Below are 25,051 nucleotides of genomic sequence, written 5' to 3' on the forward strand. Positions count from 1 at the left end.
TAGTATATATATATATAAAAATAAATTTATATTGTTAAAATTGCAACCGTTGAGAAAACACGAGCCCTGACTGCACAGCATGTCCTTCTTATGCCACATTTAGAGTTGTACATGAATTTAGAGCATATACAAATTTGGAGATGGTTTTGCTCATTTAGAGAATTAAATCTCTGTAGGAGGACATTGGCAATAATCTTGGTATACAGTCACAGGCAGGTAATATCATTGGGCATTTCCAAAACAGAGTGTCATATCCGTAACTAACCTGTAGAAATCCTGCAGGATTGCAGATGCTGAAAACTTACAGTGACTGGGCTGGCTCATGGGAGAGAAATCCCTTTAAAGTCTCATACAACCCTTGTCTGACTCCAGAAGCCCCTGAACATGGGGTTTCTGGAGATAGGTGATGTGCAAAGCTGAAACTATTTCCCTGCTCCTGCCCTTCCCTCTGGACAACCACCTTCAGCTGCCAGCAGGGACGAACACCCGGGGCTGGTGGACCTCCGCTCTGGTGCAAGAGGTCACTTGGAGGTTCCTGCTGTGCATGCCAACGGGCTTGCAGAAAATAAAGCGAACCCAAGTGAGGGGTTGTCTTAAGACTGGGAGGAAACCAAGACTGAAGCAGTGGCTGCTCTGAGAGGTTGAACTTGAGCTGATGGGATGCGGTTCTGTGCACGTACATACCTGTGGGTGTGAGTGTATCTGTGTAAATGTATGTGTACGTACCTGGTATGTGCCTATCCGTCTGGGTAGTATGCATATTTTTAATGCACACATATATAAATGCTGAACCATACATCTGGGCCATCGGTATTGATGGGTGTTGTGGAAGGACTGCTGGCTGCTGAGGCACTCTGACATTTCAGAAAACGTGGAGACCAGTGAGACCAGTGTCTTACCTGGGCAGTGGGTGTGCAGTGATTTTTGTGGTCAGTGCAGTAACATCTGTTTTAATCTCTCTGCTCAAGGAATGTGGTACCACAAATCTTCTGTTTCGGAGGACAAGTGTTTAATAGCGACAGTTGTTCCAGTAGCGATTCTGGCTTTAATCCCTTTCTGTTTAGCTTATCATTTGCTGTTTGCAATTGACTACTCAAAGCTGGAAATATTAGCATTGCTTTGAGAAGTAATGAAGCCGACTCTTGCATGTGGTATCAAGAGTACTATTGCTGGCTCCAGAACCAATTACTATTTGCATAATCAAATTCTTAATTGATGTTTTTCCTTAAGGTTGCAGAGTATAATCTATGCTTTTTTACCCCTGTGTAAATGAGGGGAAGAAGTGAATTTCCAGTCGCATTTCTGGCTTCACGGTGAGGTGTGAGCCAGCATTGCGAGGCCTGCCTGTCGTTAGCATGGCACGGCATTTGGATTTGCATTACGGTTAGCAGCATGCACTGCTCTTTTGTAATCCACAGATTGATCTTTTATCTGACTGTCGAGCAGATCTTCAATAATGTAAGCATGTTGTGTTCTCTCACATTTCTTTGTTAGTATTCATTCCTTTCACGGGGCTTGCCTATATATAGATGTATACAGATGTATGTGTATACCCTCTATTATTTTAATTTAGAAGCCTGAACTTTTGTAACTGATGTATGTTTTTCCTATACTGACTGTTAAATACTTCTCTGTATTTTTAATAGATTTTTCTATTGAGCTTGAATTTTTATGTCACTTTTGTTCTTTCTCTGAAGGTCATTTTACTACTAGGTCTGGCCATGTCTGTGCATTGTTTCTTGCTCCTTAGTACAGTGCCTTAATCTTAGTAAAAGCTTCCCTATGCTATCTTCCTTTAGTGTTTTTGCCTTTCACAGTGAATTTGGCAGTTCTTGAAGAACAAACTGTTGTTTGTGATCTGTAGGCAGCAGCCTCAATACCTGGGGATACAAAATTTGCAAGTTTGTGTTGCTTTTCTACTAGGATTTGGGTTTGGATGGGGAAGTGGCTGTGGCCAAGAGTGCATGCCCAGGATCCGGTAATTGCTGTGCCTCCTTCGGGAGCACAGGGGGAGAAGCGAGGAAGAAATAGAGGGAGGAAGGTCAGGATCATTCATTACCCCCCAGAGAAATTCAGCAGGCAAAGCCTAAATTGGAAAGCTGTTTCAATCAAAAGTATTTTGCCACTGGAGGTATGAGTTTATGGACAGCAGTTGGATTCGAGGGATGGAGAATTGAGGAATACGATTCATATTTTCACTCTCTCTGACATGAAAGCTTTTGGGTTTTTCTTCTGTCTTTTTTTCCCTTTGTTTTTCACTTGTTTGTTAAACTAGTAGATGAGAAGCAGCTTCTTAAGAGCTGTTACTCGTTTTTCATTACAAAGGCTGCTGTGCCTCTTAGCTGTGACACGGTTGCAGGCTGAGGCTCTCATAACTCCTGTATGTGACTTGGTTCTGCTCTCTCTTGAATATAATACTTTCTATGGTTATGAAACTGCGTGCAGCTGGGGCCACATTTTTATTGTGGAGCTTTTTTTGTGGCAAGATTCAGAATATGGGTTTTGAGAGTGTGTCTGAAGGAGTCGGCTGCCCCTGCCCAGGCACCGCAGCCGGTTGTTGGAGCTCACCTCCCTCCTGCCCACCCAGCACGTGCCCTTCGTCCTGCCGCAATTCTCTCCCAAGCTGGGCAGGACTTCTAAATCTCCGTTATGGTTTAAATCCCTTTTGAGCTCAATTGGGTGACAAGAATCCTTACCTACTATTACTTTGAGTTAAGAAGTTAATCTTATCCATCGATAAGCAGCTAATTGTATCCAACCAGTATCAACAGGATATCACCAGGCATATATTTCACCAGGAGCTGGAGTAATGCACTCTTTAACTCTCCAGCTGTATTGTCGGGCTTTATTTGGTCTCTTTTCTCTTCTATCTGTTAGGCTTTTGTCTTTAACTTGTTTAATTAAAATCAGCTCACTCCAGCCAGGCTGGAATGTCCAATAATAACTACTTATTAAGGAGTGGAAGCTGTGCAGTTATTAATTTAAATTATTTTGTTCCAGAGGTTTTGCTCAAATTAAATGGGAAACCAAATTAAACAATGATTTAATTAAGTGGAAGAGAGAGAACGTAGAGGCAGATTTAGAAGGTGAAGATCTAAAAGAAGCGTATTCTTCCAGTTGTGACATCTAACAGATGTAATCCTTCATCAGCACAGCGAAGCAGAGATTTACTGTCATTCAGAGGATAATGAAGAAACCAATGACAAGAATTATGTTACAAGATAAGAAACTAAACTAATGAAGATAGCTCTACAAACCTGAATAAAAAACTCCAGAGAAGAGATTAAAACAAAGCATGTATTGTTGGAAAGAACTCTCATACAGTTGAGCATTACTACATACTCGAAAATTGCTGGAATACAATGACAAGTTAAGTAATTTTATAGAATATATACACACCTATAGAACAAACTGTAAAAATAAACTTCATAATGCATTGGGATATTCAAGGATGTCCTGCCATGAAATGAATATTTCAATAATAATCATGCCAATTTTTTCACGTTAATTAGATTTATTGTTTGTGTACGCAGAGAGTTAGAAATCCCACAGTAGTAATAATTATCTCTTAATATTTCATTTAATGTTCGATTATTAAGATATACTTCTGTTGTGACAGGTTCACAGGTCCATTTTGAATGGATATGAAACAGTGTTTGCTAATTTCGAGAAGGTTCTCCAGCTCGGGTAGCACTGCCTAATATTAAACTTCCTGGCACTCTAGGTTGAATATTTCATCTTTAAATTCATTTATGGTAATTAGTTTATTACTTTCTGAATAATTTTGCTTAACAGTGTGTTTGAAATTATTCTAACCTCCTGCAGCTGGGCTATTTGAGATGGCAATGACTTTAGTTAGGGTCTCAAGTTGCTCTAGCAGCAACGATTGCAAGTTAAATGTTATTGTCATACATATTAAATATACATAAAACCAGATAATTATAGTTTTGTCTTTTTTAGAGAGTAGTCTTATGTGGTGGAGCTTTTTTGCTCTAGAAAGCCATTAGCATACTTATGAAACTAAATACTACAAGAAATGGTAATAGTGGAAAAAGACTCAAATTTAGCTTTTCCTTCTGTATCACTAAAGAATCTCTTTTAATATTCACGTTTCTGATTTTTCCCTTCTGAATTCATAAGAAGGCCATGTTCCTAATTCACAATAAACCATATGAGGAAAGAGTCAGGTTCCAGAAGCCATTCTTAAAGTAACAGAATTGCTTTACAGTGACGTATGTGGATTACTAGGGTATCTCTCTTTAGAGTTGGAAAACACCTTGTTTTATACTTGAATAATGCCCAGCCCATAGGGAACCTACTCTCTGACTACTGCCCTTGGATGTAACAGTACTATCATTATTATTTTTATTATTACTGTTATTGTTATTACTATGGGAAAAGTGGTTTTCCCATTACCACTCACCTAATCCCCATTGCAGTCTACTGGCTATGAGAGTATAGAGGTGGCTGGAAAGGAAAGTCACATCAAAAGATTTATTAAAATTCACCAGGGTTATGCTTAAGTTTTACTGACTTCGACGCATCTCGTTGGCATTTCTGCAGGCCTGTTGTTGATCATGAACCGGTACCATGCCAGTGGCAAGGAGTGGTCACAAACCAGGTCCTGAATCGCCGTTCGCTGCAGCTCCAGCGAGTCAAACCTGGTGCTGCGGTAGGGATTGCGGAGGACGCGGTGTCCCTCCGGCGAGCACTCGGGAGCTGGAAAGGGTGAAAAAGGACAAAGATTAAATAAGTGAATTCAAGTTAATTCAACTGGATACTGTTAATAACCACACTTAAAGGAGGGGTATGTCTCTTATGTTCAGATTCAGTTTAGGATTGGGCTAGTTTTCAAGGCAAACACTGGGAAAAGATCAAATTTGGAATTAAATATATAAAATTGGAAGCTTGGTAACAAGAAGATTTCAGTTATCCAGATTTTCATCATATCTGAATCAGAACCAGAAACCTCAATCCTTTAATATGATCTCAATCTAGTTTTAGGGATTAACATCTGAATTTCTCCTCCTCAGAAATCAAGTAACGTTCTGAGTTTCCAAAGCCCTGTGATCTTTGAAAATATGTGGGTTTTAGTTTAGTTTACTATATGCATGAGCATTTTAATCACAATATATATTGATGCTCAAGTTTAAAGTGCACTTCACATACTTTTAAATGCATATTTAGAATAATGAAAACAAGAAATGCTAAAAAAGAGAAAGTGAAATGGTGAAAAACCAACGGCACAGGGTTTATAGAAATAAGCTCAAGTTAGGCTTGCAAATATTTGAGTGACAGGTCAGACTCGCCTGAGGCATGTGCCTATAAAGCCAAATACATCAGAGCTTCTGCGCATGCATCACAAAGTTTGAATAAAAACTGCTGCCCCTCGACGTATGCTTGTTTACACGCCTGCCCTGTTTATTTTCATATATCTCTTGATTTTTTTACAGAATATTCAGTAGGTTTTTATCACCTAATGAAAAGAAGCCTCGCAGCGATTCTTTTAGAAGTTGTTTATTTTCAGAAAGCTTCTCGTGTAGAAAAAAAGGCCTTGTCTTTATTATCTTAGCCATTTCTCTGTGGGGCAAAGTCCATTTTCGCTGTGTTGGCACTGCGGAGCGGGTCACTGGAGGAGGCTGAGGTGGAGTTGCTCTGCTTTATGCATCGGCAACAGAAGGCTCAGCTAATTTCTTGCTGCAGTAATCTTTAATCGCTCATGATGATGTAAGAGGCAGGAATTGCACAACCTGGTTTCAGGAGCAAGCCGAGCACTTAGCAAATCACCTCTTTGCACTGTAAATAGAGTTTATGTATGTATGTGACACCGTTGACAGAGAATAAGACCCCTCCCCATAATATCATTTTTTAAATGTCATTTTTCAGATTATAACTCTGCTTTAATATTATGCCAGTGGCACTCTGAAACAGATTTATCATTTTTATTTTATTGACAAGATACTCAGAAGGTCAAAGTCAATCCATTTATGGTACTATTTTTAAAGATTATTTTTATTGTGCCAAAGGCAAGGCAATGGTATACAAGACAAATGGGGACAAAATGTAGCGTAACAGAGCCTTTATTGCAATTTTCAGGGAAGTAAACTGTCAAAGCGATAGTGCAATTCCAATGCAAAATTCAGCTGAATTAATACAATTGCCTTTTTAAATAAAAAAGGAGTGCCCTAAGCTTTTCTTTTCTACAGGTAAGAGCCATTTTAGAGAGGGAACACTTGGAAATACTGCGCCTCTAATTAAATCTGGGATCCGATTCCCTCCCTCAGATGTCCTTTCTGGGGATTTGGGCTCAGCGGTAGGGACCACATGGAGATGGTCCTTTGCCAGTTCCCAGCCCAAGGGAATAAGTGACATTTCAGCAGACCAACTATTTTATACAAATGCAAAATTTACCCTATATTTAAAAACCGTTAAAAAGTGCAGACACTCGCTGACCCCTTCAATATCACTCGGTGTTTCAGGAGTGTTAATGGGACCACGACTTTGGCTCGTGGTGCCTTTTGCTTGCCCTAAGTACCTGCTTTCTGCATGAAAGACAGAAGAGTCTAAAAGTAAACAGCTCTTTGCACAGTATTGCCACAGCAATCCTGCAAGAGCATTGTAATATAATTAATTGCATTCACTTTCTCAATAATAATAATATCAAATACTCCCTTTAAATGTAATTAATAACCTTCTGCTCAATATGTATTAATTATAATCCAAATTCACACAACATGTTGCGGTCTTACCAATGATTAACTACTCTGTCTAAACAATGCAAATATATTAGACACTGAGACACAGCTAATTATTTTTCATCCATCGCATAGTTTTGTTTGCAGTAGAGCATATTAACGCTAGAGGAGTTGAACGCTGCAGATGGGACTTGCGAAGAGCAAGAAGGGGCTTGGAGGAGCACATGGGGGAGGCACGCAAGGTCAGTAAGGAGAGGGCTGTTCACCCATTAAATTTAACAGTATTTGGGACAAACACCATGTGTTCACTCCGTAAAGAGCAGATATGTGAAGCCCTGGCTCAGGCAGCCACCACCTCTAAAGGTGTATTTTAGTCTGTATTTAATGTCAGAGTATGTTTATATACCTGTGACTGGGTTTAGTTATGCTTGCAGGCTGTCATTGAGGAGGCAGCAAGGCAAATTGATCCGCTGTCAGCTCCCCTGGAGCCAGACTGACAGATTTTGTTCTCACCCTGATGCACATCAGACCGAACCACACCGGAGTCGATGGCGGTGCGCTGGCACGGAGCAGGAGGGAGAGCGAGCAAAAGATCGCCCAGGTTTTGCAGCAAGCCGTGAGCAAAACAATCCCTCAGTTATTGAGTTTCCCTTGTAAAATGGTGCTTATTATGGCCTTATGACAGAATCATTGTAAATTTTAACATGTAAATTGCAGGCCATGGTACAAGTTAATTACTACTGCCTTTCCCGCAGAAATAAATAAATAAAGGCATCACTGTAATCAGACTATATTATGAAAATACTATTTAGAAAAACCCCAAGAAGATACAGTTGAGCCCTCTTGGTTGTTCACCTGAGGGATGCCCGCCTGTACCTTATGGTGACTGCAGCTACACTCTAATCAGATGAAGCCTTCCTCTTCATTTTTAATTCATGACAAAGTCAGATGCAGATGTCAAGTTTGTGTACAGTGATGAAGTGCTCAGTATCACAATTGTCCCCCCCTGTCGTGGGAAACAAAAAAAGTCCACATCCATGTCTTGTATGGAGTTGCTGTTACTCTCTGGTGTGCAGGCTAGATTGCCTTTAAAAGGAAATATTTATTTCTTTAGATACAAGAAGCCTATACATTTAATTTAATTGCCCAGATTTATTCCTTTAATTGCATTAAAAGAGCTTATGAAAAAAAAAAATGCTTGCTTTTCAGGCAGCTGAGTGCTCATCGTCATTATCACCGTTCAGATTTCCTTCAGGAAGAAATTAAACTGTGCAGTGAGATTTTGCTACTCTCAGTCCAGAGTGTTGTTGGAATTGCATGTTACGTAGTAGTTGGTGCTTTAGTCTCCTGCAAAGAGCTGCTTCTTGAACCACCATCACCCTTGATATAGGCAAGGAGCTGTTGCTAAGACATAAGGATTTGTTCTCTTCAGCAGACTTCAAGCATTATTTTTTTTTTGAACCCAACAATTTTGTGGCAGCAACTTGTTGCAAAGACATACTGAGTAGCTCCTTTTTGACACAAAAAGCAAACAAGTAACATTACCTGTTGCAGCTGCTAAGTGAAAACAGCATTTGAATAGCTGTGGCGGCATGATAAAGCAAGTCCCGTGGGGAAAAATCTGTCTCCACTGAAGCCATAAGAAAAGTTGCTGTTAATGCCTGGAGGTCGAGATTCCCCTGACGTTAATGTGTGAGAAGTTGTCATGTGCAAATGAAATGAGGGGCAGCCTGTGGGCTCGCTGGGAAGAAGAGAGCCTCCTGCAGAAGGCAGAAGCATCCAAAAATATCTATTGGAAAAAGAGCAGAAACTGGTATTTCATATTGAAATACTGTTACGGACCTGGGGTTTGGATCTCACCTAAAGGAAACATTGACGTGACCACGGCTGGGGGAAGACGTGCATGTCAGTAGATCCTGGGGACAGCAGCAGCCCAGAAGCCCATTCTTGGTGGGTTGCTCAATATTGTACCGCGTGGGACTGAGGTTCCACAGGGCTATACCAGGGACCAGCCAAAGCAGAGTGGTTTTAGGGCATTACTCTGGGGTCCCCCCAGCACAGGCCCACGCATTTAACACCATAAACATCCACTGGCTGGAGCTTATTTCAAGCAGGTTTGTAGCTGGGTGGTCTGCAAGCAGCTGAGCCACACATGCACTTTTTGGGCAGAGGTGTTGGTGGAAAAGATGCTGCTGTGGGGACCACCAGGCATTTGCTAAGGGTCCATCCATCCCGGCTGTTGGTCATGGCCATGGGAGGAAACATCAGATGTGTCAGGGAGGGATGCCAGGAAAATTGGAGCAGCAGGCTGAAAACTTGAACAAAAATAATTCACTAAACATTGGCTTTTATTTTCTAAAGGCAGGTGAGTGCGGGTGTGACAGTGCTCTACCTGTCGCTCTTGCTCCCAGTAAATATCAGTGGCTTAGGTGAAGGAAGGTTTAAGAAGCTGTGAGATTTTGTTTGTTTGCTTTCAATAGCGGCTGCAAATCAAATAATATCAATAGGTGATGGCAGCTAGAACACCCTAAAAGAAATATAGTCCACAAGCCCAAGGTGCATGTTTGTTTTGGGCAAAGTGGTGCCAGCCACACAATATATTTAAAGGGCATTCCAAAGCTCTGGGAAATAGGTGACAGATCACAAAATAATTCTTGTGCGGAGGAAGAATGAAAACCCAGTGACCGATCCAGGTAATACTACCCGACAGCACCATTTGGCAATGTGCTGTAATTGTTCTGTGACCAGGAAAGATATATTCCCAGACAGAGATTTCTTCCTCGCTGTCGTCCCCCACATCGTGGGAGCCCGGCTGGAGCTTTCCCTCAAAACTGCAGCGAGCCCCGGGGCCGGGGAAGCGGGGCTGCCCGCCGGCTTTCACGTGGCTTCGCTCAAAGGCAGAGGGAGGAGATGCTGGGGAGCTTTTGAAGTACGACGTTTGAAAATATGCACACGTAGGTATATGTAAGTATGCGTATGTATATATGAATGTGCATATATATATATTCAGTATGTAAGAGAATACTCTTATATTTGACATTTGTATGACAGTAAATTTTTGAAGTCCCTCTCTGGCAGGTTTTCAGATTTCTGCTTTTTGTTTCTTACAATCCATAGTGGAACAAAACATTTTCCAGAGTGTTTGAATTGCTCTTCACAGGAAAATTATGAAAGATTTTCAGTCGGGAAAATCAGTCTGAAATGCATCGGCTATTAAGCCGTAACTCCAAATTAGTTGCAGACAAAGGATGTGTTCGCTTTCTTCTTTTTCTGTTTTAGAGACAGAAGGAAACCTTTTAATCACCAGCCACTTCCATGCCCGGTGGCTGAATTTCACTGACGTAGCGAAGCTCAAGTGAAAGCTTCTGAAGCTTTCAGTGTGTCAGTGACATCCACTTCCCCGGATTATGATTTACCATAGGTTGAAAGAGAGGTTGGTCAGAAAAGGAAGGCAGATGTTGGGAAAGGGAAATTCTTTCCAGGCTCTTAATGGATGTGTTCAAAATAACAGTAGAAGGCTCTGATGTGACAACATTTAAAAATTTCTTTTGCTGGATGCAAATTCCAGGTGAATAATCTATTAATAGATAGGGCATTTGTAGCTAAGACACATCTGACAGTTTATTACGGATGAAAGTTGCTGCCTTATTTAACCAACACTTGCTAAGATTTTAATGCAATTATTCCACATGCTGATGGCAAAAATTTTATTCCTAAAAATAGTCAGAGGCAGAAATTTGTTGTGAATGTGAAAGTGATCACTACATAAAAATGCTTGAACCATGCATGCTCCTCTAGTAGATAAAATATAATAATTTTATAAAAACCTTGATAGCTAATAAATAAAGCTATTTTCAGATAATTCAGAAGCAGAAGAATCTCCTACTGAACAGAAGTGATAAGGAAGCGCATTGTGCAAACACCACATACTCATAATGGCCAGGTCTTGAACAAGTCATAATGCGTTCATAAGACAAAATTGATAGAGATAAATGAACCATTGTGTAAAATGAATGTAATTATAGAAAATTTGACCCAGGAAGAGGCTGAGCACCTGCTGAAAAGAATATGACATTTTTCATACATATTATTTGTACTGAATAACAGACAGAATTAAAACGAAGGAAAATCAAGCCAGGGAGGAACATGGTTTTCTAGGAGTCTGCTGCTTAATGCTTCCCCTTAGATATTACACTGTTTTGAAAATAAGGTGTCTTCTTGTAAGTCAGGGAACTCAGTACACAATTAAAGACTCTTTCACATGTATGTCTTACAGAGTAAGCGCTCTTCTTTTGAGGCAGGCTTTAAACGGTTCAGCTCTAGGGATCTGCTATGTTTGGAAAAAAAGCATAGCCTGCAAGACATGCTCCTGCAGTGCCTGAGTGTGGTCCAAGCACCAATGGCAGAGGCAGCGATGTGGGCAGAGACCCCTTCTTCCCTCAGTCCCATGGATGCTCTATATGACATCCTTGATATTTTGTACTTATGGTATATGTAACTGAAACTCTTACTAGAGATTGCTCCCAGCAGGCAGGATTAGTGAGTTTATTGCTTAATTCTTAGGGAATTCTTTTTTTCTGCACAAAGGCAATAGCACGGGGCCTTGAGAGAAAGTGTAGTTGAAAAAAAAAATCCTCCTACCATCTCAAGATGTTGTCTTTATGATGCATCCGAGTTTCTTTTGCCTGGGAACAAGGCCACATATCATCCTGGTCTTCTATGAAGTAAAGCAATATACTATTGACAAGCCAAGGGCCAACGTTCAGTTCCAGTGAAAACAATTATTTATTCATGCTAGTATTTCTTGTCTTGGCTTGCATTTCTATTTTTAACTTGTGGTTTAAAAGGAGGAACTGATTATATGAAACTTCTCTTCTAGTCTGTGTTTCCCCTGAATGCTTTGCAGAATAATGTACTACGTACAGCTCGCACAGGAGGACGCAGATAGAGGCAGACATGCATTTTGCATGGGGCCAGAAGAGGTGTCAAGAGGGGCCGACAAAATAGGTGTAACAAGGGGTCCCTGCAAGAAGTGTGAACAAAGTCTGAGGAACTTCTGGGCGGTTTAATGTGGAGTTTGGAGCACTGTTACAGGAGAGGTGCTGAAAAGCACTTTCTTCAGTGGTCCCTAAATAGGAAGGATGGAAAGAGTATTTTTAGGGACAACAATGCATGTGTGGCCAACTGACCTGGATGAGCCAAGAAGTTTCCAGCAGAAGTGTTCTTTAAAATGTTTTGGTCTCCAGGACTGGCTATCTGGCATCTCTCATCAATGTGGGCACAACAGAAACGACACATGATCACATAGATAAAAAACAACAGGCAGCTGGACAGGACAGGTGAAGTCTGTAGTTCCCCCCGCTTTGCGAAATATAGCCTCATCTACTGAATGTGCCAGTTAGAAAAGCAACAAAGCCAAATTGTGTCAATTGCTCTATTAAATTTTACCAAGTCTCATCCTCACTAATTCTGGCTCAGCTTCAGAGCCAGGAAGGCTGAGCATCTGAATATAGAAATCACTTACTATTGCTGTGTCAGAAGAGAATTAAAAACCTCATAAATTTCCTCAAGTTATCTCTAAGTTAATGATGATGCCTTTAAGGACTTCTGAGCAATCAATAAAAAGAAAATTATAATTATTGTTATTGATTGGTCTATTTTGCTCTCATCCCTCAGAATGAAAAAATGAAACAAAATGAAAAGGTTCTTTCTTACCTCCTAATCTCAGTTGAACATACACTTGCAAATGTAGCTTTCCTAAATAGCAGTAGAGAAAATGAACTCACATGTTTTGATTTTAGAACCCACTGGGCTCTATTCAGATGGAGATTTGATTTCCATGGTTTACCCCTTTGAGAGCTGGAGCTGTTTCCATGCCTCAAGTGCGACACAGGCTAATTACAATTTGCGAGCCACACATTTTTCCAGACTGCTCCCATGGCAAATGCTGAATTTTGGCCACATTTCCCCCCATTTCTTCAATTTAATTCTGTATGTGGATGACAGAGCGTTGGGGAAAGTGTCACCACTAACTTATTATTGTCAGTGCATCCAGGATGCGGCAGAGACTGGCGGAAAGATAAGGGGACTCCGACTGGAGGCAGCTTAGCTCTGCCAAATGCCAGATCCGTGCGTGTGTCCTGGGTGTGATTTAGTTCCTAATGTATGCAGGGTGACGAGGCAATTTTTCCTGCTATTGTTTTGCTATTATTCATCGCTATTATTCATTCCGTTCACTGGCACAATACTGGTTTCGGCAGCTGCACACTCCTCACATGTTTATAATGGGCTTTTCTGTCAGAGTTTTGACATTTAAGAAGAATGGTTTGGTTTGCTCTTGCTTTTGGAGTAAGGCTTTATTCGTTAGCGTTCCGCAGCAATGTACATGGACATGCTCCACTTCCCAACTAATGCACAAACCTGGAAGGATCTCACCACCTTCCTACCAAAATTCAGGTCTTCTTTGAGCCTGTCCTTCACCCTCTCGTAGGCTGCCCACTCTTCGAAACTCAGAGAAAGTTAACGCAAAAGGGGCTCGACACATAGCAGCTCCTGCTGAGGATGCAAAAACCCTTCTTATGCATTATAGCACTTTGGAGGGATTTAAAAATATTAAAATAAAAGGTCAGGAGCTAGAAATAGTCAGCAGCCTGCCTGGCCAGTGTGATAAGATAAAGCTGTGTACTCCCAACCGTGGAAGTGCGACATTAAGTCTAATAGATTTCTAGAAACCAAGTTTATCAGCAATCCTCACTGTTTGTTTCTTCAGCATTCGAAAGATATGGTTTATGTACATACAGTCGTAATTATTTTCAAAATTAAAATGCATCAGTGCCTTCCTCCTGTAGAAACAGGATGGTCACAGTTTCAGCCAGCAGTTTCCCTCAGCTATGCTGGTATTTCAGGGGAATCTCGTACCTCTGGTTGTGGAAAATGCCGCCCATTGTATGTCTAGCACTTGAACGAGATCTGCTGATGCCTATTCATGCCATGAATGAGCAAGGCTTTCAGTTCCTGTACATGAAAACCTCCAGATAAATGCATTTACTATTTTTATTTAGTGGAATTTACTCCACATTCACCATTGTAACAGGTAATAATTTTCCTTTTTGTTTAGGGTCATCTCTGCTTATTTACCGGGAGAAGTAGAAGCATTCATAAAAATATCAAGGTTTCAGGAATTTTACAAGGACTTCAGCTATAAGCTGCTTTTTTATATAAAAGAAAATCCAGTTCAGCTGGTATCAGCTGAGTCTTCATTACATTTACAGCTGCTACCTGCGCAATCTTTTAGGATGTAATTACCATAATAAGAAAAAACATCTCCATAATTATATGTGCATAAAGCAAAATGCCTTTCTCTGGCCATCCAGCTAGAGCTGCAGGTACAGATATGCACACTTACAGAGGACACAGGGGATTAGGGAGGCATAGGAATAAACACGAGACAATTGTTGCCCCATATGGTGCATATTATAGGCAGATGTGTTTTGAACAGGATCAGCCGTGCAGAAGGTAAACCGACTGATTTTTTTCTCATTTACACTGAACTAACTTTGATCACAGTGTAGGTTCCCGCGTTCTAAAATTTATGCTCCCTTAAAAACGACTCCAAATGTGCTGGGGAGATTTGTGTCCTCAGAAGGTCTTCTGAGCCAAGAAATGAGCTCTGTCCCTCAGTGGCTTGTCCGGCTCTGTGTGGGGTTTCCCAGGCAGGGATGGGTTGCGATGGAATGGGATGGGATGGGGATTTCCACCACCACAGTCGACGTGGTGCCAGTGCTTTTTACAGGAGTTGCAGCACTGGCACTTTCTAGTTCTTTAGAAAGTAAATAAAAGAAAATCAGATTGCCAGATGGAGTATTCTCAGTGGGAACCACTCTCTTTCTTTCTTAGACACTGATAATGCAGTATAGTTTCTTCTCACCAGACAAGATGAATCCTAGTACGTTTTATTTCCGTGGAGCCATTTCCATGCTGAGCTTTCAATTCTACTCCTCCACCTCCTTATTGCCTGATAACAGTGAGAGTAGACTTTTAGCTTATAAAATAGAGTTATACTTTTTATTGAAAAAGATGGTTTAAAACCCAGCATTACTTGACAAGGAAGTAACCAGAGCTTGATTCTTTTGCTAGGGAATAATTCAACAGAAAATATTATCTGTGTTTCACCATCCATAGGTAAGACAAGGCGATTATAGGCAGACGTGCACTATTTCAGGTTTTCTTCCATCTTTCTGTTATCAAAACCAGACTCAATTTTGCATTCTTACTTGGTAATTGGCTAATAACTGTAATTTTCATCTTAAGAAGATAGGCTAGAAACCACTGTTCAGAAAAGCCCTACAACATAACAATTGATCAATTCTTCATTACACTTGATGCATTCAGTTTACCATAGTCATTTCATTTGCAATTTGAGCTAAAAATACAAACAGCAAAAATCTACTCAAGCAATTTCAGATTGGAAAGCCATAACACAAATTAGTACACAAAGAAACAGCAGGCAATCAATTTATCATTTGCTACTTTATTCTTCAGCAATTTGCCATCTTTGCTGAGTTGCTTTTGAAACTTGTAAAATTTGATTATGTGAAACGTGGTGAATGTCAGGCTTTGGTCATTTCTGTGTTGTGTTTTATGAGTCGTTTAGAGAACAGAGAGTTTGTATAGGTAGATCCGTGTGGCATGTGCTAATATCCTGCACAAGGACACATAGCTAAAACTTAGCATGGAAGCTGTACTGCTGTTGTTTTCTACTGGTCACCCAGTCCACAGAAGGTTTAGTTCCCACTAAAGAAGATACATGCCACTTCAAAAGGAACACTGTGGACCTACATCTCCAAACCAGTGCCTGAGTCAGCTGTGGTCCCACGTGCAAGACTGACTATTGCATCTCCTACAGTATCCACCGTGTGGGTGGAATATTACAGAAATGTAATGATGTTTTTAACCCCGCAGTTTGAATAACTCGCCTGTCAGCCCATTAATAAAAAGGGGTTTGCCTGTGATAGACTGAGAAGTGGTGGTGCCACATGCTGCTGTGCAGACCTTACACCTGTTCACACTTATTCATAGGTGACCTCAAGAAGGTTATTTTTTATCCCCCACAATATTCGTCTCTCTACGTTCAGAAATGAGCATCCCATTAACCTTTTTTAGCCTTGATGTTGAATTCAGTTGTATAAATATTGTTTGCAAGCAGTGGATATGCTCAGACAGATACTGGCTGTGCTCAGAGTGCAGTCTGCAGAACAGACCCGGCGGAAAAGTGACGAAATGCAAACAAACAGGCGAGAGGAGGGGGACCAACTTGGGGATATCTTCTGCTGGGTTTGGCTCCACTGGCAGATTTGGAGTTGGCTGGTTTTCCCTGGCCTGAAACCAGATCTTCCATGTGCTGGGGCAATGGCCTGAGCACTTGGGTGTTCCGTGGTGGATCCCCCTCCCACTGAAACCGCTCTCTTTCATCTAGTTTTGTTAGCTATAAATAAGAACAAGCCAACTTTGCCAGCTTCCAATACTGTTTCCCTTCCTTTTATTTGTCTTTGCACCAATTGATATTCAATTATGTTTATAAAATGCGTAATTTCATCAAGAAAATCTACAGGCCAGATACCAAAATGTTCTGCTGCCTTATGATATGCCTGCAGAGCAGAAACCAGGGAGCGGGGTATTAAAACCAGTTTCTTTAGCCCAACCTCTGCTTATTGGCTATAATGAGATGGAAAATGTCTCCTTTTTTTTCTAGGCAAGAGAGTTTCTGACAGAAACACTTACTGTGGGAGAGGGTTTCACAGATGAGACTTGTGAAGCGGGTGAGACAGCTGTAGAGTCCCTAAAGGACAAGGTTTACATGCTGTCACTTGCTCCAGTCTCACTGTGGGAATTTAGGCATCTCCCAGCTCAGCCCCCTGGTTGTGGTGGCTCCTGCCCTCCTGCCTTTCTGGTCCACGTGCTGTGCAGCAAAGAAAATTGCTCCTCGTGGACTATCAAAGCTGAGCTGCTTTGGGTAAGTGCATTCACTTGTTTTAGAGGTGGGCCAGGTCCTTTATTCTGCACTGCGCTATGATTAAATATCCTTACTGGACTTTCGCTCTCATCCATGCTATTTAAGCAACATTTACAATTAAAATCACCTTTGTTGTGAATAAAGTTCAGAGACAAAGGGCGGTCAAAAATAGCATCACTGTGCCTCTCAAAGAATTTCCCTACCTGCCTGATTCTTAATTAATGCTGTTTCTTTTGAAGAATTGATGTTGACTTGCTTTTTTGGTTTTTAGGTTAGAGTTTGGATTAGGGTTTTTTGGAGTCTTTTGCATTGGCTAGACTAATTCTGCAGCTGATAATGTTTGGCATGTTTTAGTCTTAGCAGTCCAAAAATCAGCTTTCCATCAACAGAAGAATGCAGCACAAGGCTTATTGTCTCTCATTCAAAGCACATTGCGGACAGGTCTGTGTTTCTGTTTGACGAACACGAGAAGACCCAACGTTCAGGCCTGCCAAAATGAATCATGCTAGGATCGCAGGACTGAGATGCATTTATTTTCCTCTTTTTCACTTCAGTCCCCACAGTTTACCCACCTTCCTCCAAATTACCCTTTTGGCAGGAACAGCAACTCTCTATTTTACCCCACATATTACTTTCAAATGTGGTGTGAAAGAAAAGCCGGGGTCCAAATTTACTGTGAAGATCTTTGCTAGCTATTTTTTAGCCTCTCATTCCTTCTCTGTCATGCCACTGTAAAATTTTAGGCTAAGGACAAGTTTCGTTTCATCCTTTCTATTATTTGCTGAAATAAGTGTCTAGTGTAAAGGAAAGCACAAAAATCTAGGTTATTTCCTTACAGAACATGTAGATTCAGCAGCATGGCTCAATATTAATAACAACTGAATGGCTAAATCCCTGCAAACTGGGATAAAAGTTTGCTCCTAGGGATCCAGCAAACACACTTAAACCATTGAATTATCTTAATTCTAAAATAGCCTTCCAGGAGTACCACGGGACCAAGCTACACTTTGGGTTATTTTGCTGTATCTGGAATTTTGAGGCTATTCCAGAGACAGACAGGCACAATGGAAAGCAGAGTTGGCCAAACATGTGAAGACTTGAGGTATAAAAGGATTAACAGATGCTAATGTTCTACATTTTTCTGCTGCAATAATGTAAGTACAGACAGCACCCAGAGCAAAACAGAAAGGAAAAGATTGCATGTAGGAGGGACAGAAAGACACAGCTATAATACTGTGCTGTAGCAAATTTTGAAAAAGGCAACTGTTGAGTAGATGTTACCAGCACATGGAAAATTTAGTAAGTAGATGATTTGTAATTCACTGGTCTAGCAAGGAAAAGTGACTTATTTCAATCTAAAATGAAACCTTTCAGTTTTTCCAGAGAAATAGGATCTCTAAAATCACAAAGAAAGACTGATAATAGTTGAAAGTCAGACTAAACTATTCAACTTGAAATTAAGCATCGAGTCATTTCATTTGCAAAGATGTTGAAAGCAAATATTTCAACTTTTAGAAAAATAGGTGTCTTTTTCTCTAGGCCAAACAGCTTGTCATGTTCAAAATGCAACTACAGTAGATCTTGCTGATGTAGAGAAAAGTGTTGCCAATGCCATTTTAACCCAAGCGCTGTTCACTTGAAACACGCTCCTGAAGGCACTCGTATCACTGGGTTTGCTCCAAGGAGCAAAATCTCTGTGCTTTTGTTTTTCCTATCTCAACTGCCTTCATACACATGAACTGCTCTATTGGATGAGCCCTTATTTTTTTTATTCTTTTTATTCTGACTGTGCGACAGCCAGATCGAAAACACAGGTCTCCTACAAGACCCCCATCACATAACAAGCTGGAAGTTACACAGCTCCTATTGCATTGGCATCAGGAAAGCAATGCGTGCACACAGCACAAATATATAGAAGAATGAAGTGTGTCTTGGCGTGGCACTTATCCCAACCCTGATTACCCAGTGTAAAGAGCACAGAGGCATCTTGGCATGAACAGTGCTGAAAAGAGGGTCAGCCTACTGCTTTTCATGATAATCCTTCTTATCTCTAAACTATTGCTACAGCATCTGCATGGGGACATGAAGCGGGGAGGCTGCTTTGGTCTCTTGACGGTCTTTCTATAATAGAGGTATTTCCCTGTCCTCCACCTCAAGCAAGGATGTCTAATTCTGATTTATCTCCCGTACTGTAGTGATCAGCCACATAAATGAACAACTCCCCTAGCTATGCATCCCAAACTCTCTGGATCCATGTCACCTGCAATAGTTTTACATATTTCTTCAACAGCAAGACACAGTCTTCATCTTCATGTGTCCTGAGAGACAGCTGCCCTTCCTACATTTTTTCACCCTTTTAGGTTGCAATTCTTCTTAGCCACAATGCAAATTTGTTCGTGTTGCCAGCAAGTCTGATTTGCCATTAGGGTCTCAATCACTGATATGGATAATACAGTGTAGGTCTGACTCGAAGGGGCCATCTGAACCAGTTAGTTTCTGTATTTGTCTCAAACTCATTTCTTGGTATTTGTTACTTATTCATTATGACTCCTTGACTACAAAGAGTACATCAAAGCTGAATATTTCTCTTTAATCAGGGACCAAAAACATTATCACTCTGATCATAGGATTGCAGCTTTCATATTTTCTTCTCAGACCTATTCTTGGAATGTGTCCCATCATTTAAAATCCTCTTCTAAGGTAGGAAAAATGACATTTTCTCTTTCAAGGCAAGCCTTTTCTTAGGATAGTCCATGGGCATCATGGGTATAGCCAGGAATGACATAGATTTTTATACAGATTGAATCTTATTTGCACTGAAAATTTGCAGTATTTTTGCATTGCCAAAGATTTCTTACAGCAGCAAGTTATTTTGGCTGTGATTTCATGAGAAATGGCAGTCCAGCTCTTTGCAAAAGGCTCTGCAAATAGTCATTAAGCTAAGTGTCCTTTCCCATGAGACTAGGATGTAAAGAACTGAGGTGTGATCACGTATGTGTGCGCATGTGATATATGTAGAGATAGCAGAAGAGACTGCTTTCAGCTTTTTATGATAGGTATATATACGTATAATAGCTAAAATAAGAGCTGATTTTGTTCTGCCAGATCAAGTAGGAGTTGGAGCTGTTAACAAACAATGTTAAGATTAAGGAGAATAAACAAACCAATTAATCATTTCTTCTGGCCCAAGTAAAATTAACACTACAGCTAAGTTAGCCCATCATACACTGACAGGGGACAAAAAATCCCTGTCTATGAGACAAAACCTTGCTAGAAGGAGAAAGAGAGAAATACACTGGGGAAAACGGACTGCCTGTCCCTGTCGCCCTGAGGTCTAGCCTGAGCCAGGAGCGAGGAACTACGGAACTACATTTTGGCAATGCAATGGAAGGTCAAAGCAAATAGTGCAGGAAAAGACTGGGGAAGGTCATGTAATCCACCCGCATTCAACAACGTACACCACAGATTATACACAAACCCATTTTCCACGCATGGGATAACATTTGTGAACTTCAGAGATGTTACCGTTGCTTGGTCTGTGCTCTTAGCAGAATGTATTGCTTTGATGCAGAACTTATCTTTCTGAGCAGCTCCCAGAAATTCCCTGAAAACTTTGCAAATTCTTTTGCTCGGGACCTCAGGTGCTGCCCCAGGGGAATATCTGCAGGGTCCCTCTGAGGAGAGGGCTCTGAGCAGTCCCCCGTTGCTCAACAAGGAGGGGCTTGTTCACGCCCTTGTCTACTTAGGGCTTGGCACGGATTTTACATGCTTGTTTTACTCTCTGTCTGCTAACTACTTGCCCCTGAGTGTTTGGAATCAGTATAAAGTGAATAGAGTGAGATACCATATGTTAATTCCAGTATGCTTTCTGGCTGATAAAAGTGAAAAGTATAAGCTCTTTGTGAGATTATTGCATATAAATACGTTAAGGCAATTGCACGGATAAGATAGAAAAGCAGTAGCGTTACCCATTAAGATTTTATCGAAATAATCCAAATATTATGAAGGAGGAAAAAAATAATAGAAAGTTGGGTAGCAAGATCAAACTACCTAAAAATCTGATCTCTGGTCATGCAGAGATTTTGAATGTTAACCTTTTTAGTATGTCTAAGAGATGCTTAGTATGTGGTGGTGCATCAGAACCGCCACTGTCTTGCGTGGGTGGATGTGTATATTTTGCTACTGCACATATTTCTCAGGCAAACAAATATAAGTGGCAAGGGAAAGGATGTTGTTCTTTCATGCAGTTGTTCTCTTGACACTTCATACTATGAAATGGACTCCAAATTTCCCAATAGAAAGAGACTGAAATTATGAAGAATAAGATTGACTGAAATGGATGACAGTGTTTAAAAAATGTTAGCTAGTATTGATATTTTGGAGGAAAAAATTACTCCGAGAATGCTGCCCCGAGGAGGTGATTGATACGGCTGCCACGGGGGCCTGTGCCACACCAGATAAGTCACTCCAGCCATGTCAGAGGTGATCATTACTTTTATGCTCCTCGTTTTGTGGGTGCCTGACTGATGACCCTGATATGCAGAAATATGAGGCACTTAAAGCTCAGCTGCTACTGAAATCTCGATGTTGAAGCTGGCTGTGAGCTTTCTGATGAAAAATGTTTCTGTTGGAAAATGTTGACTTGCCACAGCTGAGATTTCACAGAAGTGTGTTTTTCCATTGAAGTTATCATCGCGTGATTTTTAGTATAGAATTGCTGGAGGAAAAAAAAAAAAAAGGAGAAAAGAAAAGGGAGGAAGCTCTGTGCTTTGGAATAATCAAAGAACATGAGAAACCACAAAATGAGAGACTCAGGCTCCGTTCTGGGTCTGCCTGAGCAAAACTTCCCAAATTAATGCCCTTATCTCCTGGGCCGACGGCTATTAGGGGATCGGTGCGGGGAGAGGGAGGCGAGGAGAAAAGGATCTTTCTCCCTTTCCCTCTCTTTCTAAGTGCTTTTACTAAACATTTCAAAGGGGTTTTGTTTCATTCCAGTGTGAAAGAGTGAGGAAAAAAAAAGTCTCTGTACTTGTCATGGAAGGAGAGAGCAGCTCTGTGCCTGGCTTTGGGTACAGAGATGGGACACCTCAGCAGATGGGACACTTTTAGCCCCATTCCCCTGTCTCTGAAACCATTAACTTGTTGGCCTGGAGATGCCGGTGAAGTCAGGACACATCACACCTCTCACTTGCCTTTCACTCACTAGAACAGTAACGCTGTCAGAGAAGGAGAGGGGCTCATAGGGTGCAATTTATTCTTAATAATCCATGCCAGCTTTTTCCCATCCCCTTATTTTCCCCTTTTCTGAGGCAGGTTTTAATACTGCTAAGCCACCCACCTGTGGGGTTTGCCTATTGCCGTCTCAGCTCCGGGCGAGGGGAATTTTGTGGACACCCGTCTCCCCAGACAAGGTGTCCCACCACCTAACTCTCTCACGGTTAGAACGTGTCCAGCCTTCTCCCGTGCTGAGGTCAGGCTGGTCTCCCTCTTCCTCCGCTGTTCGTGGATATGGGGAATAACCAACGGCTGCCTTCTCCACTGCCCACGTTAGAAGACTAAACGCAACCCCTTTCTGCGCTCTCTTCTCTAAGGTAAGCCTATTTCTTTTAACTTTCCTTGCAGGTCATATTTCCAGACCCTTTGTTAGCTTTGCTGCTCCCTTTTTTGAACTGCCTCTAATTTCTTTAAGTATGATGATCAAAATTAGACATAGTACTCCAGCTGGTGCCTCTGAAGTCCAAGTGCACAGGGCTAATGAGTTGCTGTGCTTTATGTGCACTACCCTCAGTAACAAATTTGATTCTTGTTAATTTTTCCTAATAACTCTGCAAGTTGCGAGTCATTAGGAACCTGCATTGAAGGCAGCCTGTCTGGTTTGTAGGTTCTCAATTCATCTTTTCTTCACTTTTTGATGTTAAGTACTGAATTTGTTCTTCTGTCTTTGTCCTTCGTTGGATCTCAGAGGTTCTCCATAAGTTTTTGAAGATCATTTTTAATGATTCACATGAGGATTTGGCTATTACTCAAGGTAGATTCTGCAGTTACTGACAACTTGGATATACCCATTTTTAGCTGTCCCTCTTCTTTTTGTGCCTTGTGTTCCTATTACCATCTTGAAATTAGCTGTGCTAAATATCTGATTGTAATTAAATTTCTCTGAGAAGACTGAAGCAATGAAGACTTCAAATGTAGCTGTATTCCCTATGTAATTTTACCTGTTTTCCTTCCCTGTTAATGGACTTGCACTACTTTCCTTTGCCTTGATAACATTAATAATATTTGCCCTTCACCCCACAAAAGCTGTGAAAGTAAATTAATGACTGCGCATTAAGCACCCAGTTACTATAATAAAGAAGGAAAAAGACTATCAGGAAATGAATGGCAATTCCAAGATGTCTTTTGCTACTTTGTGGCATACACACATTAAAGCCATGTGCTCACAAATAAGAATGACATGAAATACTGGCTCACTGCTCTGTTATGGGGTGCTATCTATCCTGGGCACCGAAAGAAGTGCCAGTCCTTGAGCAAATCCGTGCGTGGTCATGCCACAGAGATGGGATTAGAATTTGCAAGCACAAGGAGCAAATTAAGGCAGCACAAACAACCTGAGCTCTGGGGTTTCCTGGTTTGTGAGTGCTTCCCATCACAACTTTGTGCGTCGATAGATGGAAGGTGAAATATTTGCTCTGCCCCAAGTGCTGGGTAGTGTCCTGTCAGCTCCTTCAAGGCACTGAGTGCTTCCTTGCCTTGGAAGCAGATCTTTCACTCCTGCCTGGGATTGTAACTAGCACCTTGTTACTGTTCTCTGTTTTTGTAGTTCTTCATCCACAGATGGAGAGAGTAACATGCCCTTAGTGATTACATGAATTTATAGGAATTTCTAGCACCCCCTTCTATCGTGCCTGATGACTGCATGATTGTACCAGGCAGTCTTGCTGTCTTCTGGAAACATTTGGAGATGGTAACTGTGACTTGCACAACTCTTTGTGAGCACACGCAATGATGTAAATTGTTAATGGAAATTATTCTGAAGCGAACTCTGGCCTCAGGCTGAAAGAGTGCCACAAGAAACTGGAAAAGCACCAGGAAGATGCCTAGCAAAAGTGATCTTTGCAAGCTTTCTGTTCTGCCAACATATTTGCTTGAGATTACTGGGGACCAAATGACAACCTGACATGATGTGACCCACAACAGCCTCCGCACCAAACTGAAGAAGTTTCTAATGACTTTTTATGGATCACTTCTTCCTTGGAGACCACTACGGTGCTGATACCCTGGTTGCCCTATGGCTTATATGACCAGCTGTTTTGTGACTTGTACCTAGCATCGTTCTACCCAGAGGGAACAATTTAGACTATGTTGACTTTGTAGCAACTAAGATTGCCTACGATAATGATATTCTTACCTGGTGGCTTGTAGCAAAATTAAGACCTTATTTTCTGCTGAAACAGGGAGAACAATCATAACAGCGCGTCCAGAGCTGACCCTGTTTTTCTCCCAAATACTCTTTTTTTTCTCCTGTTGTCCAGTCTGATTGCTGGGGATTTTACTCACAGGCTGTCATCTGACCTCTCTGCCCACGACTGTGAAATTAATTAAACATGCCTCTCTCCATGCATGCTTGCTAAACAGACTGTCCCTTCCAGCACTAGTTAGCACAGCATTTGCATCAATATTAACAGGAAATATCTAAATACAGGGCATGAAAATTTTGCACTCTACCTGCTGTACAAATCAGCTCATCGTACATCGTCTCCTTGTCCTATATGTGTAGCCTTTTGTCTCCTGTGTCCTTTCGACTTAATTTTAGTTTGCCCTCTACTTTCACCTCCATTACTGTGTTATACATGGGCAGTTGGCTATGTGACTTAATCATATCAGCCTCCTCCTGCTGTTTTACTTCAATCATCTCCAACCTTTCTCCACTGAGCTGATAAAGATACTTTCTCCTGCGCCATGGAAAACATGATCTAAAACGATATGATAGAGTTCTGCATGCATAATTTCAATAACATCCCATGTAACCAGTCACCTGGCTGGTTTTTTTTAATGAAATCGCCCTTGTTATCAGCCTGTTTTCATTCATTTCTCACAAAAGGATTGCTCACAGCGTGAGTCATGCCAGACGGTTCGGTATCTCTGTCAGGAAGTCAGTAAAGGTAATAAAAAGGGGTACATGCAGACAAATCTTTGGAAATACAACATTTAAGAGCAGCAATGCTGCTGATGGCTTTCTGTCATTTTGCAAAACGTTAAGAGAAAAAGCAACAAAACCCAAAAAGTAACATTTTCGTCATTAATACTTTTGTATTGCTCCCCACCGTGTTTACTTGTGTCTGTT

The 25,051-nt window shown here is 41.1% G+C and overlaps 1 protein-coding gene across 1 annotated transcript in view; it reads right to left on the bottom strand.

Annotated features, from left to right (window-relative positions):
- Positions 1–25,051, bottom strand: part of LOC126038618 (von Willebrand factor D and EGF domain-containing protein-like) — a 188,179-nt gene that overhangs the window by 145,368 nt on the left and 17,760 nt on the right. Inside the window, exon 2 of the mRNA XM_049800584.1 lies at positions 4,535–4,719. Within this exon, the coding sequence (XP_049656541.1) occupies positions 4,535–4,719 (185 nt within the window). The remainder of the gene's footprint in view (positions 1–4,534; positions 4,720–25,051) is intronic.

This window comes from Accipiter gentilis, chromosome 1 (genome assembly GCF_929443795.1).
Source record: "Accipiter gentilis chromosome 1, bAccGen1.1, whole genome shotgun sequence".
NCBI lineage: Eukaryota > Metazoa > Chordata > Aves > Accipitriformes > Accipitridae > Astur > Astur gentilis.